Source organism: Vanacampus margaritifer, chromosome 4 (assembly GCF_051991255.1).
Source record: "Vanacampus margaritifer isolate UIUO_Vmar chromosome 4, RoL_Vmar_1.0, whole genome shotgun sequence".
Taxonomy (NCBI): Eukaryota; Metazoa; Chordata; class Actinopteri; order Syngnathiformes; family Syngnathidae; genus Vanacampus; species Vanacampus margaritifer.
The window spans coordinates 15,984,651-16,005,736 of record NC_135435.1 but is presented as its reverse complement, the minus strand read 5'-3'; the positions used below and the strand labels follow the sequence as shown (position 1 = coordinate 16,005,736).

General features: G+C 39.8%; 1 protein-coding gene across 1 annotated transcript; it reads left to right on the top strand.

Moving 5' to 3' along the window:
* Positions 1 to 571: 571 nt before the first annotated feature.
* crispld2 (cysteine-rich secretory protein LCCL domain containing 2) lies at positions 572 to 19,485 on the top strand. The gene is made up of 15 exons (XM_077564810.1): positions 572 to 719; positions 4,217 to 4,511; positions 5,132 to 5,250; positions 7,047 to 7,179; positions 10,061 to 10,176; positions 10,542 to 10,642; positions 10,764 to 10,943; positions 11,043 to 11,103; positions 11,674 to 11,740; positions 11,820 to 11,953; positions 12,044 to 12,087; positions 12,180 to 12,252; positions 12,795 to 12,870; positions 14,718 to 14,848; positions 18,345 to 19,485. Exons 2-15 carry the CDS (start codon positions 4,251 to 4,253, stop codon positions 18,394 to 18,396), a joined length of 1,548 nt encoding a protein of 515 aa, XP_077420936.1. The 5' UTR covers positions 572 to 719; positions 4,217 to 4,250; the 3' UTR covers positions 18,397 to 19,485.
* Positions 19,486 to 21,086: the final 1,601 nt, after the last annotated feature.

The following is a 21,086-nucleotide window of genomic DNA, read 5'->3' as shown; positions in this document are numbered from 1 at the left end:
TCAACTTTTCATTCTCTGTCCTAATACTTTTGTCAATTGTTGGTGCTAACGCAATATCCCCCCTGAATTGATCTAAACGGCATAGATGTTCAATGAATAACATTTACTAAGAAATAGGGAATAAAAACAAAGGAAATCTATCCCAAATGACTTATGCGAGAAGTGAGGTGTCAGTACATTATAGTATTTGTACGAGTGCCGATGCTGTCTACATGCAACTCGTTCTCTGATTCATAAAAATAACCCGATTCTACGCAAAAATACTGCCAACTGCGTTCTTCGTGTTTATATTCTAACCACATAGATGACTAATTAGTTTGTTGGTGTTGATTTGAAGATTTAACCATATTTGTGTGTGTGCGCACCCGGCAGTCAGTCAGCCCAGCTCCACTCTGGGCTGCTGATCCAGCTGCTCGACTCATTTGTCAGTGTGATGATTAACATTATTTGTAGTTTTCCTTTTTGACGTGAGGCTGCTGCTGCTGCTCGTGCACACGCTGAGCCAGGAACATTTTAAGGAGGCTGGTGCGGGGGAGGATCCCCCCCCCCCTTCTCTTCCCCTCCTCTGATCCTGAGGGGTCCTTTCTCTATATAAGGCTCTCGAAGCAGCTCCGACTGGAGACACACATCCTGCGTGCAGACAAATCTCAGCAGATCCTCACACGGGAATACAAGACACAACCCTCAAGCAAGTGAATAGTGACAGAAGACGAGCAGAGGTGAGATAACATAGTTTTTTTGTTGTTGCTGAAATCTGCCTTGAGACTTTTTTTTTTTTCATTTATATCAGGATTGTCTAGTGTATTCCGTTTAAAAAGCAAAGTGAGCACAGAATTGAATAATGATGAATGTGTAATAAGGATCTGCAGCCTCCAATGACCCTCATTGAAATGTTTGGAAGTTCAACATTCGAGAGTTTGACTTTGTGACTTCTGCCACATTTGTCATTATTTCTTTTTTTGTATCATCACCAAGCACTTTGATTGACAGGTAAACAGCCTAAAAGCTCCACTGCCACTGATTAACAGAACTAGGTCAAGTAATCAAGAAAACTCATGAATAATGAAATTGGTATATCCTGAACTAATCACCTGTTGAATATATTTTCTGCTTATGTTGAGGCTTGGCAAAAGCATGCAGTTAGGACTTACCAAATATGGTTACTTGCCAAAAAAAAAAAAAGATGGATGCACATATAGACAGATACTATAGATAGATATAATATTCATCCTGTGAGGGAAATGAAATCTATTGACAGTGATGTAAAAATGCTACAATGATTAAATATAATGCACCCAATATGAACTGTACAGTTTATGAACATTAATCTGCATAATATTGCATATTGAAAGTCATTTTAAAGCTACTGAACACAGAAAATTGAATTTCGATTCGCTACTGCCACCTGTGGCCAGAAAATGAAACTGCATTTTTCATTATTCTTGTACACAATGTGCACGACACCCGCAGACAGAGGACGGGAAATTCAAACCTGAATCCAGTCTGAAAACTATTGGCCAGAGGCTTGCAAGACTTACCTTTATGAACAGCTAAGGTGTTAATCTACTAAGAAAAGAAAAAAAAAACAGTCATAAATGGTCAAATAAAAAAGCTATTATAAAGATAGTTTTGAGCAAATTGTTACAAAAGTACAGCAGTGAGTATAAAATGAGATATACATATGGATGATAATATAAACAGTGGGATGTCAAAATGTTTCCACGGAGAGCCACCCCCCCCCCCCCCCCACACACACACACACACACACAAAAAAAGAGAGGAGGCCACTTGACGCTGTGGACGTGACATACTAAAATACACTTGAATACACAGTAGTTCAGGCTGTTTCACATTTTTAAAGGGAAAAAGCAGTCTAAATGTCAGCTTATTATCACAATTGCTATTATGGGTTGGATGACAAAAAATAAACCATAACCCCCAAAAAATGGACTGTCTGATATCTTGTAACATTCAATTTTTGTGATAAAGTTTCATTAAAGTTTAGTTTCTTTATACTAAAAATATGGTTTGCTGTAACATTCAAATGTTGGCACATTGCCATTTTTATTTTTTTTATTTTTTTATTAATACATTCTAGCCTCCCCAAACCCTTAAAACAATCAAAATTACTCTATTACTCTTACTCTATTAAACTCAACAGAAGAAAAAATTAACTCAACATTTTTGCACTGTATAAAAACTCACTGTGATGACATTTCTTTTCCATATAATCTGGAAAAAATGGGGGAACCCCCCCACTAAACATGCATGTACTTAATGTATTGTCCTTCCACTGGAAGCAAACCACTGAGAATAGTGGCTGCAGGTTGTGATGTGTGCTGTCATCATCTCGCGATTGTGATGTGAAGTGTAGCTCAAATTTTGCTCTTTTGCAAGAAAAAAAATGGTCAAGTGACAACTCGCGTCTCGAAAAACCAATTAGTCTTTGCACCACTGTATTAGCTAATACAGGGCCAGTAAGAAATGGGCAACGGGCCATCAAATGGCCCCCGGCCCACATTTTGAACACCACTGTATGTGACGTGTATATAGTGACGTATACATACATACACGCAGGTGTGTTATCAGAAAGTGGAGTTGACATGCAAGCATGGTGCCCGAGGTGAAGTAAAGGTCAGCCCCACCCCCTCTGCAAAGAGTTCATAAGGGGCCGGACTACGTGAAGCAACAGTATGCATCCATGTCTTCTCACCCCGTCTGTCACTCGGGTCTAAAATTCAGGAGGGTCGTGAGAAGGGCCCGGGGCAGCGAAGTTGCTCTCGGTTGAGTGCGAGCAGCAGCAGCAGGGTGTGGTGCCTGATGCCTGTTGCCTGTTGCCTGTTGCCTGGCTCAGCTGCCCCTGGCACGGCGTGTTGACACAGAGCCGGTGCCAGACCTCAAGCCGCCTCTTTGCAGCCAGGGGGAAAGAAAGAGGTGAAGGGATTCAAGGATAAGGAGCGAAGCAGGGCGAGCGAGAACTGCTGTTTATTTTCTTCTGGGTTCACACGGACCCGCTGCACCTTTCTCGCTTTATTTGAACAAGTCCTCCCTCTTGTTAGGCATTAAATCATTATTGGCCGCAACATTGGTGACAAAATGAGATCCAATAGTCAGCTGTGGCAAAAATAAATAAATGCTTATACAAAATAATGTTCACTTTTCATTAACATGTCAGACATGTAACACGATGTTTAGTTTGCAACACTTTATTGAATTTTTGATGCACCTATTTGACTTGTTTTCATTGGACTTTGCAAGTGTACCTAATAGTGTGTCCAGTGTGTATAGATCTGCATTACATCATGTGCCACTGGTGCTTTGATGGATTTAAAAATAGATATTTGTAATTTTGTCTATAATTAATGTGATAACTTCCATTATTTTTCACGAACAATTAATACCTTTAAAAAATATTTTTTTCACTTGCTGTCGACTGCAGATGACGTCACAGAAAACAGGTGAGCCGTGATTGGTCGTTACGTATTTCTTCATCTTTCACAGCAAGTGGAAAATGTGTTTTTAGGGATTCAATGTACATGAAAAATAATGAAGTTATGAAATGAATTCCCGGGCAAAATATTAACTTTTTATTGCTGAAAATGGCTCAATGAGTCAAGTATCGCTTTAAAAACGGACACATAAAACTTAGCAGTGGTTCACTGAGAACCGAGTTTAATTTGTTTCCCGACACCGATTGTAACTCAAAACACAAAATGTTTGTAATGTGTATTTTTTTTTAATGAGGAAAATTTCACACTGTGATATTGTACTTTATGAACATATAGTAATAAAATAATTCAATTGGAACATTTTTTTTTTTTTTTAACCTTGGCCACCTGGAGACAGTATAATGCAGAAATATGGATATGGAGAGATCTCGAACACTATTTGTGTTCAAATATTCAATGCTTAAATGGTTGTAACATTTTGATATTAAAGTATCTCCTAATATTTTTCTGCATTTTTCTTGAAAGGTGATTTATCTTGACTCAGAAGTGAATGACGGATCGGAAGATCAAATTTTGCATGTGTAGAAACAGTCATTAGTGTCACCATTTCTGGTTCATATCCTATTGCGCATATTTGTCATATTGTGATGCAGTAAAAACTCAAAGCAAGAGGATGTTTTCAGTAAATGAGATGTGTAATCAGTCAACTATTGTAATTTGTACTCCCATAACAGGAAGAAAATGACAAACTGTTCCCCCCCCCGCAGGTTGTGTCAGGACCAGCTCCCCTTCACATATACAATGGCCGTCATCCCTCTCCTCTCCTTCCTGCTGATCTGGCTCGGAAGCTCGGCGTCTCTCTTCCTGCCCGACTCCAAGGAGCTCAGGCAGCTGCTGAGTCGCTATGAGGACCAAGAAGTGGGTCACAACAGCACCGGCCAAGATGGAAACGGCGGCAGGAGCAGACGTGCCATCCGCTGGTCGGACCGGGAGGAGATCCTCCAGCTGCACAACAAGCTGAGGGGCTCCGTGTACCCCAGCGCCGCCGACATGGAGTACATGGTGAGGGACGCTCGGGGAAACTCGATGCACGTGAAGTCATTTTGACAGATCGGCACCAAGATGTGCCTTTCGAAATACAATATCTTTCTTAAAATATATTTGACCTCCAATTCATGCATGGACAATTCTAAGTACTCAAGTTGTAAAACACTATTGTTAAAATAGCTGGAAAACTTACAGTCATGACGGCACACTATTAGCAACCTGCTGCATTGTGTGTTTCTTTTTAACAAGCTGGATAATAATGCTGACTTTGTGCAGTCTACCTGCTTCATGCTGGAGAAGACAAGCGAGGGAGGGGGGGCTTGTTAGGAGCCTGCATGGCACTGGAGTGGGCAAAGTAGAGGAATTATTGTTGTTGGGACTCCTTGAAGGTTAGGCAGTGTGCTGGGAAAAGTGTGTGTCTGTGTGTATGCGCCACCACCAAAAGACTGGAAATTTACTGAGGAGTTTACTCGCAGAGGGCCGTGTAAGGTCGGTGTCCTCTCTGCGATGGAAAGCTGTTTTAAGCATTTATTTGATGACGACATACCATGAGCGAGGGCAAAAGTCCCATTTGAAGATTTTGAATGCCTATATTCGGGTATGAACTTCTAAGTGGAGCTTGTGAATGTCGGCAGGTGTGGGACGAGGAGCTGGAGCGGTCTGCCACTCACTGGGCGGAGGTGTGCCAGTGGGATCACGGACCTCAGGACCTGCTCATGTCCATCGGGCAGAACCTGGCAGTTCACTGGGGCAGGTGAGCACGCCCAACATGTCTTCTTTTGGCCGCTTTGTTTCCGATGATATTTATTATCCGTGTTGGAGCTGTTACTCAATCAACAGGCAATTTTTATTTACAAGTACAAATGAATACAAGTCAGCCCTATCATTTTCATTACAATAATATGTTCTATGCAGCCCCACTAGTCTAAACACGGCATTGTGATAATTAAGCAGCAAAATCCACCTGTTTTTATCCATCTCATGGGGCAGCCATTTTGCCATTTGTTGTCGACTGAAAATGACATAATTGCTCGGGTAACGACCAATCATGGCTCAGCTTGCAAATGTCACATGTCCAAATTCAGAAAACAGGTGATTAGTTGTTATCTGCGCAACTGGGGTGTCATTTTTAATTGACAGCAAGTGACAAAATGGCTGCCCCCTGAAATGGATAAAAACTGCTGAATTTTGACGCTTAATTCCCATTCCACAAACGCAATATTCCAGAATACTGTTTTTAGACTAGTGTGGCTACATAGAAAATATTATTGTCCAGAAAATTTTTGGGTGGACTTCCCAATCAAATAATTTCGCTAAACATAATTGCTAGCATGCTAGCAGGTGACAATGCGCTATTCATTTCACCATCAACAAAGCACATCTTTGCCCTCAATTTCTGAATTCCTATTTTGGAATAAACTTGCCGTTGTTCCAATTCACACATTTAAACCACAGTGGTAGAGAAGAAGGCTAAAATCATCACCCTGTTTTCTCAATTGCCCTGCCTTGGTCAAATGGGACATTACACAAGGTTTGTTTACTGATTGTGCCGTTGAGGAGGGCCATAATGCTGAAATGTGATATAGTGCATACATTTTAATTTAATCCACACTTACCTTCATCTTCCAGTTTGCCTTTAAACTGCAGAAATTGGAACGTATCAGTGACTCCTTCCTCCTCACACACGATCCAGCGCAGTGTGCGTGCGTGCGCTTGGCTCACTTACACACGGTGTCGCTAACGACATCTGCCGGTAACTCATTTCACATTGACAGTCACTGGCAATCACTTAAGTGTTGTCGACAGGCCCGTCTGGCTGAGAGCTGGCGGAAACCGTGCCAGTTGCAAGTAGTCTTTTTTCCTGTCTCCACTGCTGGCCGCCACCACCGCACTCTGTCATTCATCCCCCTCCCCCCTCCCTAAGGGCACCATAAATCGGGCCAAAATTCTGCCAAACTGTGCTAAATCTGTGTTTAAAATGAATTTATTAACATCTTTAGTGTTAAGCATGTACATGTTGTCTGGGGTCTGTCCATGTATCATTGGGGAGCCATTACTGTAAACCGCTGTTGTACATTCGACCCGATGATTTATTTCAACTTTTTTTTTTTTTGGGAAAGTGTACCAGTATTGGGAAACCCGTCCATCCGTAATGGTTGGTTTTGCCCATGTAATGTACAGTATGTAGGGGTTGACTGTTGTATGAATGTGTGTGTGTGTGTCCACAGTAGGCCTCTGTGTTTGACCGTGTATTGCCATCACAGCAGGTGCCCTTCCAGGAATCTGCTCTCATTCTCACCCAGCCGTTCATTCCTCCCCCCCTTTCCCTCCTTTCTTCTTGTGCCAGCACACCCACTGAGGATTCCCTTCTTTCCGCTCCCTTTGCTCTCTCTCTCTCTATCTCCGCCATCGCGCTGTGCACTCTTCAATACCCTAAAAAGACATGTTTACCAAACTCATTTGTCAGGCGGCGAGGCTGTGTTTAGTTCACTTTGATACTTTTTTTTTTTTCATTGCTTTTTGACTGAACCCACTGTCTTGTCTGCGCAGACACCGCTCACCCGCTTTCCACGTTCAGGCCTGGTACGACGAGGTGAAAGACTACACCTATCCCTACCCTCACGAGTGCAACCCGTGGTGTCCCGAGCGTTGCTCCGGGCCAATGTGCACCCACTACACCCAGGTGAGGAGAGAGAGCACAACACACAAGGGGTATATTAGGTAAAGAGGTATTAAGAACGAGAAACAAGTGGGAGTGCTGGTTGAAGAAGCGTGAAGGGAAGGCAAACCAAGAAGAAAAAAAGATGGACGCTTACATGCCACTCCATCTAATAAACACAAATTGGCCCTTATGAATATAATTTGGTCAGTTTTCAAACCGTTTGTGGTTGTACTGGTGTACAACTTCACTGTTGCATCATGCTGAAGGGTGTTCCTAATAATCTCAAATCATCTTTCCCCATTGAAATGAATTGAAATGTCATTAATCTGTTCCAGCCTTTCACCAAACATTTCACTAACCTTCATTAATATTAGTCATTCGTTGCAGAGGATAAAGAATATATGCTTATGAGTTCTGTTGTATTGTTTAGGTACATCATGTGTGGCTGCGCAGTTTGTATTCCAATGTTTCTTAGCGTTATGACCAGAGGCGGGTAGTAAAAGTAAAAACTAGTCATAAAAAAAAACACACTCAAGTACAAGCAAGAAAGTATTCGCTGAAAAGAATACTCAAGTAACTGCTTGATCATGAAGTCTGATTTATTTTTTAAGACAATGTCATCAGACAAAAACATCAAATTATGTGCAAACGCTGGCATCTTCAAATCCGAAATTTTTAAAATATTTTTTTAGATCAAACGGTGCAAGCAGTCACGTTAGTCCAAGCACAATCCATTCACAAATTGTGGCGTAACTCGCTCGGCGCATCTTGGCTGTTTTTTAAAGCGAAAGCACCAAGACGACATCTTTCAGTGGACTCTTTCGGGTTCTAATCAGGCCTGCCTGTCTTCAACCAGGGTCGCATTTCCTGTATATAAGCAATGTGTCCGCGGAAAGTAGCGTTTCTTCTTCTTCACACATCTACTCAAGTAAATGTAAAAAGTATTGTGTGGTAAAACTACTCTGAGAAGTAATTTTTTTTCAAAAAGTTACTCAAGTAAATATAACGGAGTAAATGTAACTCGTTACTACCCACCTCGGGTTATAACACATAGATGCTATTTTTTTAGCCCGTTTCCCATTGCGTGTTAGCATTTAAGCTAGTTCACTTATTTGATTTGTTATAATTATTAAACTGAAATAAAATAATTATACTAAATTCTTTTCTTTTTCCTCGTTAAGTCACATTTCCGCAGCTTTTTATTGCTGGACACAATTATGGTTCACAATTATGTGTGCGCCAGTGCCTAATGGGGGAAAAAATGTTAGTCACAGCCACTTTGCTGTTTCCTTCACAACTTTCACCATTCTGCACTGCTGCCTATACAGCAGGGGATGGACCAGGAGATTGGGCAGAAACTATACTAAACTAAAAAAATAGCACTGTAATACATATTACAAACCATTTGCAGGATTTTCCGCTCACCCGCTACCGCCTTAAATGAATACATCCAAGATGGTGTCAATCGAAACTAAGTATCCTGCTATTATCTTTGTCAGGTCATCAAATGCGATTCTGAAGGTATTGTAACTTTGTTTTTTCTGATGGCCGCTGAGTGTAGCTGCATTTGGAGAAAATCTTTCCGATTCCTTTGAAGCTGCTGGGATGTGTTTACAGAAACATCCGGACTCCTCGTTCTGCCCCTCAGCCTGAAACCTGACCAGAGCCATCTGGTAGTCATTCACACTCATCCCTCCATGCTTGACCTGGATTCCTTTAAAGATGCTGCAGTGAGGGGGGGGGGGGGGGGGGGACTTCTTAAACTGAGCACCAAACCTTGTCCATGAGTTTCCTTCCTTCCAGATTTGAGCCTACGGAATATAATATACTTGAAAACTTCTGGCTAAATGGTATATAAGAGCACCTCCATTCACATCACTGATTATCCAGCACGATTTTTGTAACGTGCAGTTAGCTACAATCCCCTCCAAAAGTATTGGAACGGCAAGGTCAATTCCTTTGTTTTTGTAGTTCAGTATACCCCCCCCCCCCCCCCCCAAAAAAAAGTCCAGCTTTAGAGGTTGAATGTGGACCAGGGCGTTGCATTGGCGTGATCGCTTTAGAGTGCCTCGTTGTTGTGGTGTGGTGGCTTTAAGTGGATATATTTTTGCAACTGAAGTATGCATTTAGGGTTAGGCATAGGGAATATGCTAGATCCATTTTTCCAGGTTAATTTGAATGACAGTTAAAAGTTTTGTAGGGCATTTAGTGGACACGCCCACATAATTTAAGAGCAGGGAGAACGGCTTGATATATAACGACTGTGAAGCCTCATTCGATATAAGATGGAGACTCCTCAGCTAATGTCGCAGCACACGTCACACATGCGTTCTGCGTGCTGACTCATTGCTTCCAGTGGCCTCGAAACATCACTACCAGGAGAAAAAAAAAGAAAACGATAAACATTCCTAAGGATGGAGAGCACGCACACACATTTGAGGGAAAAGTTAGGAGTTTTGGAACCTGCAGTGTCGTATTCCCCTTCAAATGGCACATCATTCATCTTTCGCACCGCTGCAGCAGTTTTCCGTTTAACAAGGTGTTTTATTTGACCTTGGACGCTTCCGAGTAAGATATTAGAGCATGACGGCTTTTCCATTTGCTTGACGAGAAGGATGGAGGTAACATCCCAGAGGGCAAAGTGTGTTCACACGAGACGAGCGTCTGACGGGGGCATAAAAACAGGGCTGGCCACGGCGCTGCGTCCCACTGGCCTCGTTAATCGTGACCGCACGTCTGCTCGCTTCCTCTGGAATGATCCATTGACCTGAAAGCTGAGAGAGAGACGACTTGAGGGGAAAAATGGGCCGCCACTTTTATAGGTTAACCTACTCGATGTGTCTTTTCATTCATTCAGAACATCCAGCTTACGTTGGCTTTTCTTTTCTTCCCCTCTTCACAGGTGGTTTGGGCCACCACGAGCAGAGTTGGCTGCGCCGTTCACGTCTGTCCGAGGATGAACGTGTGGGGGGAAACATGGGAGAACGCCGTCTACCTCGTGTGCAACTACTCCCCAAAGTAAGACCAAAGATTCCAGAAATGACACCTTTGCTCTTTGCTTACATTTTTCTTCCTTAAAATCCTGGCAGCGAACGTACTCACAGCTGTCAGCCTGACCGTTCATTTGAATGCCTGAATGACATTTTGGGGCCACTCGGATTCCTCCACAAGTCAGAAAATAGAAAAGCGATAATGAAGCATTGGGAAAGAAAAATAAGAGCTTGTTTCCATTCCATTTTCAGACGAGGAGGAGGGCTTTTATTAGCCTCTTAGGAGGGTTGACCGCAGGCGAATAGTGTTAAAGTCATTACAAGAGCAGCAAAGTGATGCTGACAACTTAAGTTCCAAACCTCAGTCAACATGTGTGCCATGTGTTCCTGCAGGGGCAACTGGATCGGGGAGGCTCCCTATAAAAATGGCCGCCCTTGTTCCCAGTGCCCTCCCAGCTACGGAGGAGGATGCAGGAATAATTTGTGCTACAAAGGTGAGCAGATAGCGCTGTAAAAAAACAGGTCTTATCTTTTGAGCACGAGGCATTCAGCTTCGGAGGTTCCACTGTTACGCCCCGACCTGACGACCCATCATGACTTTGTATCCAATCTTAGACTCCCAGCGTACCGAGACTGAGGATATGAACGAAGTGGAGAAGCCTCAGGTGCCCGTCGCGCCTCGCACAACCGCTAAACCCGCACCCAAACCCAAACCCTCCGCTCCAAAGAAACCCGTGTCCAGGCCGTCTACACCAAGCAGCCCATCTGCAAGGAATCCTAGTAACTCCAACCTGGGTGAGTTTTATAATACTATACATTACTTTCAAATTGCTCTATTGTTTTACCTCATTTCTCAACTTGAATATGTGTTGTTGTTTTTTTTGTTTTTTGCAGCTCAGACCATCAAGTGTGAGACCAGATTGCGAGACAAGTGTAGAGGAGTAACCTGCAACAGGTAATGTTATTATTATTTTTTTTTTTTTTAAAGATAAACCTTAACACAAATGTACACCAAGTTAACTTTCAATAAAGAAAGAACGCTGACTTGTTATCCTTGTGTCGAATCCAAATCAAACATTTGCAAACATCTGCTTTCACTTTTGGAAAACAATGATCAACATTTGTGACCATTTTCTGACATGTTACTTGCCAAGCCAAAACTAAATCTTAATGAATTGATGTCTGAGCATTTCCTGCATTGTCAAGTTGAAATAACCAACTATCCCAACTATGGTTGTCTTGTCAGCGCTGGCAAAACTATATAGAAAAAAAGTGTCCTTAAAGGCCCTAAATTTAACTAAAAAAGGCTCCCAAAATATTGGAGAAACTCTTGGTACGGTTGCAATGATTGCAAACTTAAACAACAGCATAGTGCCTTGAGATACAAGCTGCCGTTCGGACCATTTTTTTTCTTTGACTTGGGAGCAAAATATTATCACCAGGAAATTAATACCTCCTCAAGAGTGTTGCTTGAAAAAAAAAGTATATCATAATTAAGTTATAATTATTTTTTCTGATTCCGTAGATACAAGTGTCCCGCTAACTGCATGAATAGGAAAGGAAAAGTTTGGGGAACGCTGTACTATGATGTGGTGAGTATGGTAGAGAATAATATAACAAATTGACGTTAATGAATAGTGACTGAAAAAGTGTTTTCGATTGTTCGAGTAGCAATCGAGTATTTGCCGTGCCGCCATTCACTTTGGTGCCATCGACAACAATGGAGGACTTGTCGACATCACGAGGATGGAAGCAAAAGTTCCCTTCTTTGTCAAAGCCACGAAAAATTCCATCGAGTCTTTCAGGTAAACCTCAATTTGTTTTTAGCGATAATTTAGTCAGCAATAAATTGTAGATTTCTCCACTCTAAACACAACTTTGAATGTGCTTTACAGTAAATATAGGCCGGGAAATGCCTTCATGATGGCCAAAGTACAAGGTAAGAGGAAAAGTGACTGACATATGTTGACTGTACATCATCATCATCATCATCATCATCAATTTTGCATTTTCTCGTTTTATCTGTAACAGAAACCAACATAGACTGCTACACTACAGTGGCTGAAATCTGCCCATTCAAAAAGCCCCTCTCACATTGTCCAAGGTAACTCGTCACAGGCGCTCACTAAAGCATGCGAGACTAAGCTTACAACTAGGCCTGGTCTTTTTTTCTTAAATTTTTTATTTATTTTTATTGGTGGACATTTTTGGGAAAAAATACCTTAAATTGTTATTTTTATAAAAATATACTGATCTTTTTTTCTTTTTTTTTCTTCTGGAAATATACTGATCTTAACAACTCATTTTATGTGTTGCATATTTATTTACGTTGGTCATCAAAAGAAAGGGAAAAGAGGGAGAGAAAAAAAAAAGCCATTTTAAATATTATTTAGTAATCACTTTCACGACAGCTACAGTTACATTTTGTCTCAGGACAACTGAAATTTAGACAAAAAGTGCATTTTTGTTTCAAAAAGTATTTTTCTGTATTTTGAAACTGAGGACTGAAACTATCCTCGAAATCTGGAAAGAACTTGTACTCTCATTATAGATGCACATTATTCCAATCAAACAAGTTAAAGCAGCATTTTAATCACAGCTCGTGATGTTGCTACATTTTACAACAATGTCCAATTCCTTCTTCAGAGTCTTCTGTCCTTCTGACTGCAAGAGTCAACCCTCTTATTGGTCACCAGTTGTTGGCAGCAACATCTACACAGACGTAAGTGATGAGCTTTTGGCAAACGCATCATTGATTATTTTGTGGATACGTTAATGTGATGAGAGGAATACTATACCATAACAACCCAACTTTACTTAACCCCTTCGGACCCATAGATGATTGCAGTGAACATGACATATTTGCGTGTCTAAACCAACAAAACGCATCATTTGGATGATGTCAATACTTCTGGTTTATGATTGGATCCTAGCTAACCAATCACAATTAATTGCAAGTTGATATGCATGATGCTCATGTTAAAAATGTTACATATAAACTTGGTGAGTTTACAACACGTTACAGCCATATTATCATAGCGTTCACTATAACAAATAAAAACTTGAGATAACCCTATATTTTTTTTCCGCATGTTGTTCTTATATGGAAAAAAAGTCAAAATCAGCACAAAAAAATTAAAATAAAAATTTGCCTAGCAGAAAAATTGCGGGTCTGTAGGGGTTAAATACATGACAAGAACTGTTTTTCCGGAGGTAAACGATACAAATGGTTACCTTGGAGTCAAATAATTGGAGTACTTATATAGAGACCTTGAGGAACTCCTACTGGCTCTTTTACAAAATGTTGTAAAAAAAAAAAAAAGATGTATAATTCTTGAACTTAAGAAAGAGAGATGTAAGATCTGCACTACAACAAGCTGCAACTTTAAAGGCAAGGATAGACTTTGCCAAAAAGAAAATAGTTAGACTTGTTTTTATTTTTACTTATAATTTTTTATTTCATTTTGTCTTTTGCTTTTTTAAATTTCAGTTTGTTCAAATTAGTTTTTCAGAGCAGGTGTTTTTTATGTTATGTTTTTTTTAGTATTTAATTTTTTTTAAATACTTTATTTTAGTTTAGTTTGTATTAGTTAGATTTTTAAAAAAATATGCAATATTTGTGCAATATTTAAAAAAAATATGGTCATGAAGTATTGTGTAATAAAAAAAGGTAAACTACAATTCTCAAACGGCTGTTCTTCTTCTTACAGCAATACCAAAATAAATATATTTGAAAATTTTTGCTTTAGATATTGTTAGTTTTAGCTAGTTTCATAAACCTAAGATATATTTTCAGTTCATTTTCTTTCTTTTTTTTTAATTAAGCATTTTTATTTTTTTTGTTAACTAAAATATTTTTTTCAATTTTAGCTTTAGTTATGTCATTAGTTTTTGTTAACTACGATAACTTTAGTCTATCCGGCAATAAAATTGTTAAGATTAGCCTCGCTGACATGTCACATCTGTTGTGTTTTTGGTCATTATGTCCAACAATGTCCCAGGAGGCTGCTTCACTTTTGATTTGGTTTTTGTTATTATTATTTTTTATTATTATTAGAACGTGGGAAGCAATAAGGGTAAACAGCTGATGTCGAGTCACCTTCTTCACTTGTCTGTTGGGCCCTGAGAAACCCCCCGAAATATATAACTTGGGCCTTGAGCTGAAAACTGAAGTCTTTAGGAAGACTGGTTTGTTCATGACCACTGCAAGCGGGTCTAAACCGTGTTTGAAAGTGGATTGCTTCACTGTCAAGCAAACTAAACACTGATGTGCAAGAATTCACGTCACCTTCATGAGTCAGTGTGTTGAGTTAGGACTGGCACTGGCACGTAACGTCTACGTGAAGTTTAATAGGCTCTCACCTTGTACGAACTTCGCCTCCGATGACGTCCAGCTGGCTGCACATCACAGCTCCCCAGAGACACCTGGACTGTCAGTCTCGTTACAAGTCAACAGACACAAGCGCTGTGTAGCAAATGTGCCCCGGGGACGTCTCAGCAGAGCCGTGCCCTAAAAGAAATATAAACCTGTGGACAAGGTGCTAAACTGTACCCTCTTACTCTGAACAGAACTCCAGTATTTGTAAGGCGGCCATCCATGCAGGGGTGATCCCACCAGACGGGGGCTTCGTGGACGTCCTGCCTCTGGACAAGAGAAAGAATTATGTCGGTGTGCTGAAAAATGGCATCCAGTCTGAAAGGTAAGCTTTTCCTTTGTTTTCTTGCCAACAACTCTCTGGGCCAGAAAAAAGCCCAGAAAATCTATGGAAAAGATCAAGGTAGTGTTGTTCGAAAATAGGATTGTTTGCCTTTGGCAGTGAGCCAGTTTATGCACTAGATTTATTTGTTGTATTTTATTTTGAACTCCAAATAGAGGAGGAGTGCTTCAGACTAAAAAGAAAGGGGGACAAAGTTATAATGTCAAGATTACGGCAGATAAGTAGACCCTGTTTTAAATTGTGCAATTTTGGGGGGTTCAGCTCAAAATGGGGGAAAAAAAAAAAAAATTTTTTAGGGGGACTATCTTCTAAAAAATTCGCCCTTTTTGTAATTTATTGCTTTGTGGCCATTTTATGGCATCTTAGTTTGCCAGGAATACTATGTAGAAGTGAGTTGAAGAGCTTCATTTAGACCAAAGTAGTGCTTTGCTGCCATTTTTTCGTATCTTGGTGCCAAGTAAGTTGAGAGCTCCTTTTAGACAAAAGTCATGTTTTACAGCCATTTTATAGCATCTATAGGCAATTATTAACTTTTATGGGGATTACAGATGGAAACTAGCGTTGTGCTAAATCTGGTGCAGCCATCTTTTTAATGTCACTGCACACTGTCCTTTTAATAAACAAAACTAAACTAAAAAAATAAATAAATAAAAGTAGTGCTTTTCCACCATCAAATAAATAAAAGTAGTGCTTTGCCACCATCTTGTTGACTACGTTGAAGTGAGTTGAGGAGCTATCTTTAAATCCAAAGTAATGCGTATCCACCATTTTGTAGCATCTATGCTTGCGTGCTTGTTTACTTTTGTTGTTTGTTTGTTTATTGAACATATAAGCCAGCAACGGAAATACTGAAATTAAAATAAAAAGATTTAAAAGAAAAGTATATTTTTTTACATACATGGTCATCATTAAGCACAGCTTACATGTTCAAAAGGGAGTAGGAAGAAGTAAAAAACGCTTCGAAATTTATGCTGAAATGAGTTGAGGACTAAACGAAAGTAAACCTTGTGTCATCCATAGGCAATTCAAAACTTTTTAAAAGTAGTGCTTTTCAGTCGTCTTGTCGCCACTTGGTAGCAAATATATATGTTGACTCAAATTATTGATAAATACATTTAGAAAAAAACAATGTTCTCGCGGTATTTATTTACACTCTCATTTGCTGCCTCCCACGTCACTCACCAGGTCATGCTCCTTCCATCTTGTAAAGCACACACAATAATTCAAACTAAACTTTTATCCAATTAGCTGCTGAGATAATTGCTATCATAATCGATTCAAGTTGAGTTGATTCCATAATCTGATTCATGTTGGTTATTGAAAATGACCTGAATTTCATTGCTGACATCAAATCTGCTGAGCGAAATGTGGTGCATGTTTGGAACCAGGCTAAGAGAAACCCCTTTCAGTGTAAAGACCTTACACTGCACGTGGGAGCCTGACTGTGGTCAGAATCCTCCGCACACTGGATGAGTCTCAAATTCAAATCAAAGTCCATTTTGAAATCAAATCAAATATAATATTTATCTTCTTCGGCATCGTGCTAATGTCCAGCCAAAATGCATTGGACACGGCTCAAAGTTGAGACGTGTGTGAAACAAAGGTACATTTATTCATCACACCATAGCAGGATTTATGTGTGTTTAAAGCGCACGGCGGCCTGCTTGCATGCGCGCCATGTTTCTCACATCGCTGCGGCCGGCTCAGACGGCGCAAAAGTAGGCGAGGGAGGCCTTTTGTGGCCAGCGCTGTTGTAAGAGTAATGGTGTGGTTGGCTGTGCGGATGGGCCACACATGGGCTCTTTGCTTACTTTATAGCCTGGCATTTCAAATGAGTGTGCAAAGTGCTGAGTGGTCCAAAAAGTCGGACCGTTCTGACTACAATGAAAGTGTAAAGAAACGCTTTCAGGTCAATAAAAGGCTGGAGTGGAGGTCCGTACTCTGGGCCAACAATATGGCAGCTACAGTGCGGTACTATTATATAGACAAGTAATCACCGTGGATCTGATTACTCCGAGCTGGAAATGCACCACCTAATCAGTGCTTTCCTATAAGAATAATTATGTGCGATATGATAGCAGGTGAGCCTATCGTGATCATCAATAAATGTGCAGCTTCAAGGTCTCACTAATGAACATATTATAAAGTCATTGTCATGTTAACACGTTAGCGAGTCTGTGCCAGTAAAATGTCACATAATACCATATGTGCTTGTTTTCAATTCAATTGCAAATAAAGGCTTTGCATGAAACCGTCTCACTGGTGGTACACGCCATCCAAGTTGGCATATCCATTATTATAATGTAAATATGACTACACTAAAATATTATTCTTTCTTGTAGAGAATATTATATGTATATTACATGTGCGTTTGTCCGCAAATCTAAGTAAAAAAACAACATTCTGCTGAGCTTAAAGTGGAAGTCAACTTTAAACATTTCTTGACAATATGTTATATGTGGCCTTACTAATCTAAACATGACATTCTAATTAATATTACATTTGTGGAATGGGAGTTCTGAAGCAAAATCCAGCCATTTTTATCCATCTCAAAGGGCGGCCATTTTGCCACTTGCTGTCGACTGAAGATGACATCACAGTAATCGGGCAACAACCAATCACAGCACACCTGTTTTCTGACGCTGAGCTGTGACTGGTTGTTACCTGAGACCTGAGCAACTGTGATCTTATCTTCTCTTGACAGCAAGCGGCAAAATGGCCGCCCCCCGAGATGGATAAAAATGGCTGGATTTTGCTGCTTAACTCATATTCCACTAACGCAATATTAACCAGAATACCATATTTAGACCAGTGGGGCTGCATAGAACATATTATTGTCAAAAAAATTGGGGGGTTGACTTACGCTTTAATTTACTAGATAATGCCTGTTTCTTTGCTTTTGTGTATTAGCTCATAGTCTCCTTCTATCTCATGCACTGATTCGCTAGCAAATAGCCAATCAGAGTTATTAGTTGACAAATGGCCGACACCATTTTGCATACTGCCAAACTATGGCACATTCATTCAAATCATATCTAAGAAGCTATCTAAAATCTTCCCCTAGATTTGGGGTTGGTCAGCCACCATTGGCCAGCACGTAGCTCCGCCCCTGGTATTCACGCCAGTTTGTTTTGTCGAAAGATTGAGGCGTTGGTTGACGTATAGATCGTACGAGTGCGACCTGAGTGTCTAGACTGATTTACATCCACATACCTGGGTCAGATGAAAAAAAAAAACTGAATTATATTGTTCATGTTGACATGAAAAAATCTGAATTGACATGCAGCCTAAATTTCAAGTAACATTTTTAAAACGCAAAATGGAATCCACATCATATGAGCCTTCCATGCTCTGATTTTATTTAATTTTTTTTTTAAGTTCCGATAAATCTGCCACCCCAACTACATTGCAAAATGTGATTTAAAGATAAAATAATTGATTACCCCTTTCCTCATCATGTTATTGTTCTTCCTTGCAGCAAGAGCAACACAGAGGGAGGCTCCTTCCGCGTCTTCGCCGTAAGGGAGTGAGGCATTTGTCAATATTTCCTAAAATCACCTCACCTGCTCTTGAGGAGCAGGAAGTGCTTGCAGGTTTGATACCACAATCATTCACGTGCCTTGGGCGGAAGCGGAGGATCTCCACACAGTCTGAACCCCCCCGCCCCCCCCCCCCCTAAAGCAAAATCAAGGAAATCACATTTTCCCACATAGAGAGAACCTTTAGAAAGGCTTCACGTGTGAATGTTGTAAATTATAATGCATTGAACAGCTGGTGCTGGGTCTATGAAAGTTTTTATGTTTACATTGGTGTTATTAATATTTTTCATATGCAGGAATGTATACTGATCACACTTTATTTAATCAGTGTGTACATAGTACCATGTATTAACATTTCAGTCTGTGTTTTTTTTCTTCTTCATTCGTGCTCATGATTTGTTGCTGTTTGGCCCAAAGAATGTTGGCAATATTGTGGTTACATTTAATGGCAACGGGTCATTTCTGCATTTACTTCTTCTGCCTTTATTTCCAATGAAAATAATGTTTGCCTTCCCTACCCCACCCAAGACAGATGAATGTGTCACATTTCACTTACAGAAGCATTTAGTACGTTGGCATGGGAGTCCTAATAGCAAGTGTGGAAAGCTTCATGTTCAAAATCAAAATCTTTAGTTGATGCACTTTTGTAATATTCTACACTTCATGGCATTTTATTTGAGAAATGTGTCCAAAATGGACAAAAGTACAACCACAACCTCAAACAAGGCTAATCGGTCCAGTAAATATTGTTCATATCAATATCATATTAATGTGTGGCCACTAAGAAAATCTGTCCATTGTATTACTTTATTCTACCTCAATCCTATCGCTATGCTTGGCAGTCTGGTCTTTAACATACCGCAATTGAAATGAGAAGTATATAATGGGTTTTGTAAAGTTATGGAAATTGTAAATAATGGTATCATTTTGGTCTTTTTTTTTTCTCATCAAGGTCATGAACAGAATGTGTGACTATGTTTCAATTCTCTCGGTTGCCTTCTTTTTATACAGGCATGTATACTGTAAATGGTTTTATATTTTTTGCACAATTTGAAAATAAAATTGAATTTTAAACTGCTACACTGAGTGATTCTTTTTGATCAAATAGTTGAGTGAATTCATGATGATTGATTTTGAGGAATACTATAGCATTGTTAGCCTAATAGCATAGTCATTTTTGAATCACTTTGGAAAACACACATTAACACAAACACTGAAAGAAGAGTCCGGTTATCTGGATTTAACCTTTGATGATTAAGAATCAATATGTTTGTTGGTAGCTATTGTTGTTTATTTTCTGACATTCTATTTTACAAAGTATTGTGCTTTCCACTGGAGATGATCAATATCTTAAGTATTTGTCCATGTATGTGAAGTGGTTTCGAGGTGCATGGGACCTGTTTGCAATGTGACGAAGTGACATTTTTAACAAATTGAATAATGGAAATACTTATTGGACTTTCCAGGTCAAAGAGGTTATAGAAGTACTGTTCATATAATCCAGACAGGACCTCTGGGCACCAGACAAAAATATGTAATATATTCCACACTCACAAAGTCCAGATGTTGTGATAGATGATATTTCTCTATAGACGTTTGATATAATACATGGATGATAGAAAGGCATTTGGAATAGGTTTGTGTGGAAAAACATCATCAATGGAAGTACAGTACTTACTGGCCACATTAGGTACACTATCTATTTGGCAATTAAAGAGCTGTATCTAATATTATTCATCTTTTACAAAGGTAATAATCCTGACAGAACTGCACAATCTACTCTTTCTAATGTCTTGACAGTGTCTGTCGTCTACTATTGTATGACATTTGGCATTCTCGTAAGTCAAATTTTGCATACTAGTAAAACAACTACCGTACATGTTACTAGTGAGGCAAAACTCCTAATGAGCATTTTGGTCTTACCGTAGAGTCCAGGAGGCAACTTGAACTTGACAGAAGATTTCTAGTTTGGCCTTGTAGTAGCCTATTACTAGTACAGCACAGTAGTTTATCAGTAAGCCAGGTTTAATTCTGTGTACCAGTACTATTATAGGCACTAGAAGTGGAAACATTATTACTAGTATTTTATTAGTGCGCCCTAGTCTTACTAGTATACCTAATTTTCTTATGAATGAGGTCAAAGTGTGTACATGATGCACCTTAAATCAAGGATATCAAATAAATGTTTATTGACAATTCTGGACATCCTGGCGTTTCTGCTATTTCCACAATGCAACGCTTCATTTCCACGGTGTATTGTATTGTTTTTGCCCGTGACTAGCATACAAACAAGGTATGTTGTTATAGTAGTAAAACAACATTTGATCAAATTTTTAAGTCAAAATAACCCTCACAAATCAGCTTCACCGAGGAAAAATGCTGCATTCGAGGAAAGTGGGAAATCTGAATGATCCCACCCCGATTGTGTCAATTCAGAGCTTCCGAAGCAAATGTAAATACAAAACATAAGTTCACGTGACACAACGTGATTCGGAATGGCTGCGTTAACCAGAACAACAAACAATTACCGGAATCTGCCATCTTTATTGTTTACATTTGTCTCAAACGCTTTGAGGGCATGACTGGGACATTTCGAGTAGGATAAATCGGACTTCAAACGCAGCATGAGACCGCCATTTTAACTTGGAACGTCATTTGTCAAACGACTTGATATACTTTTG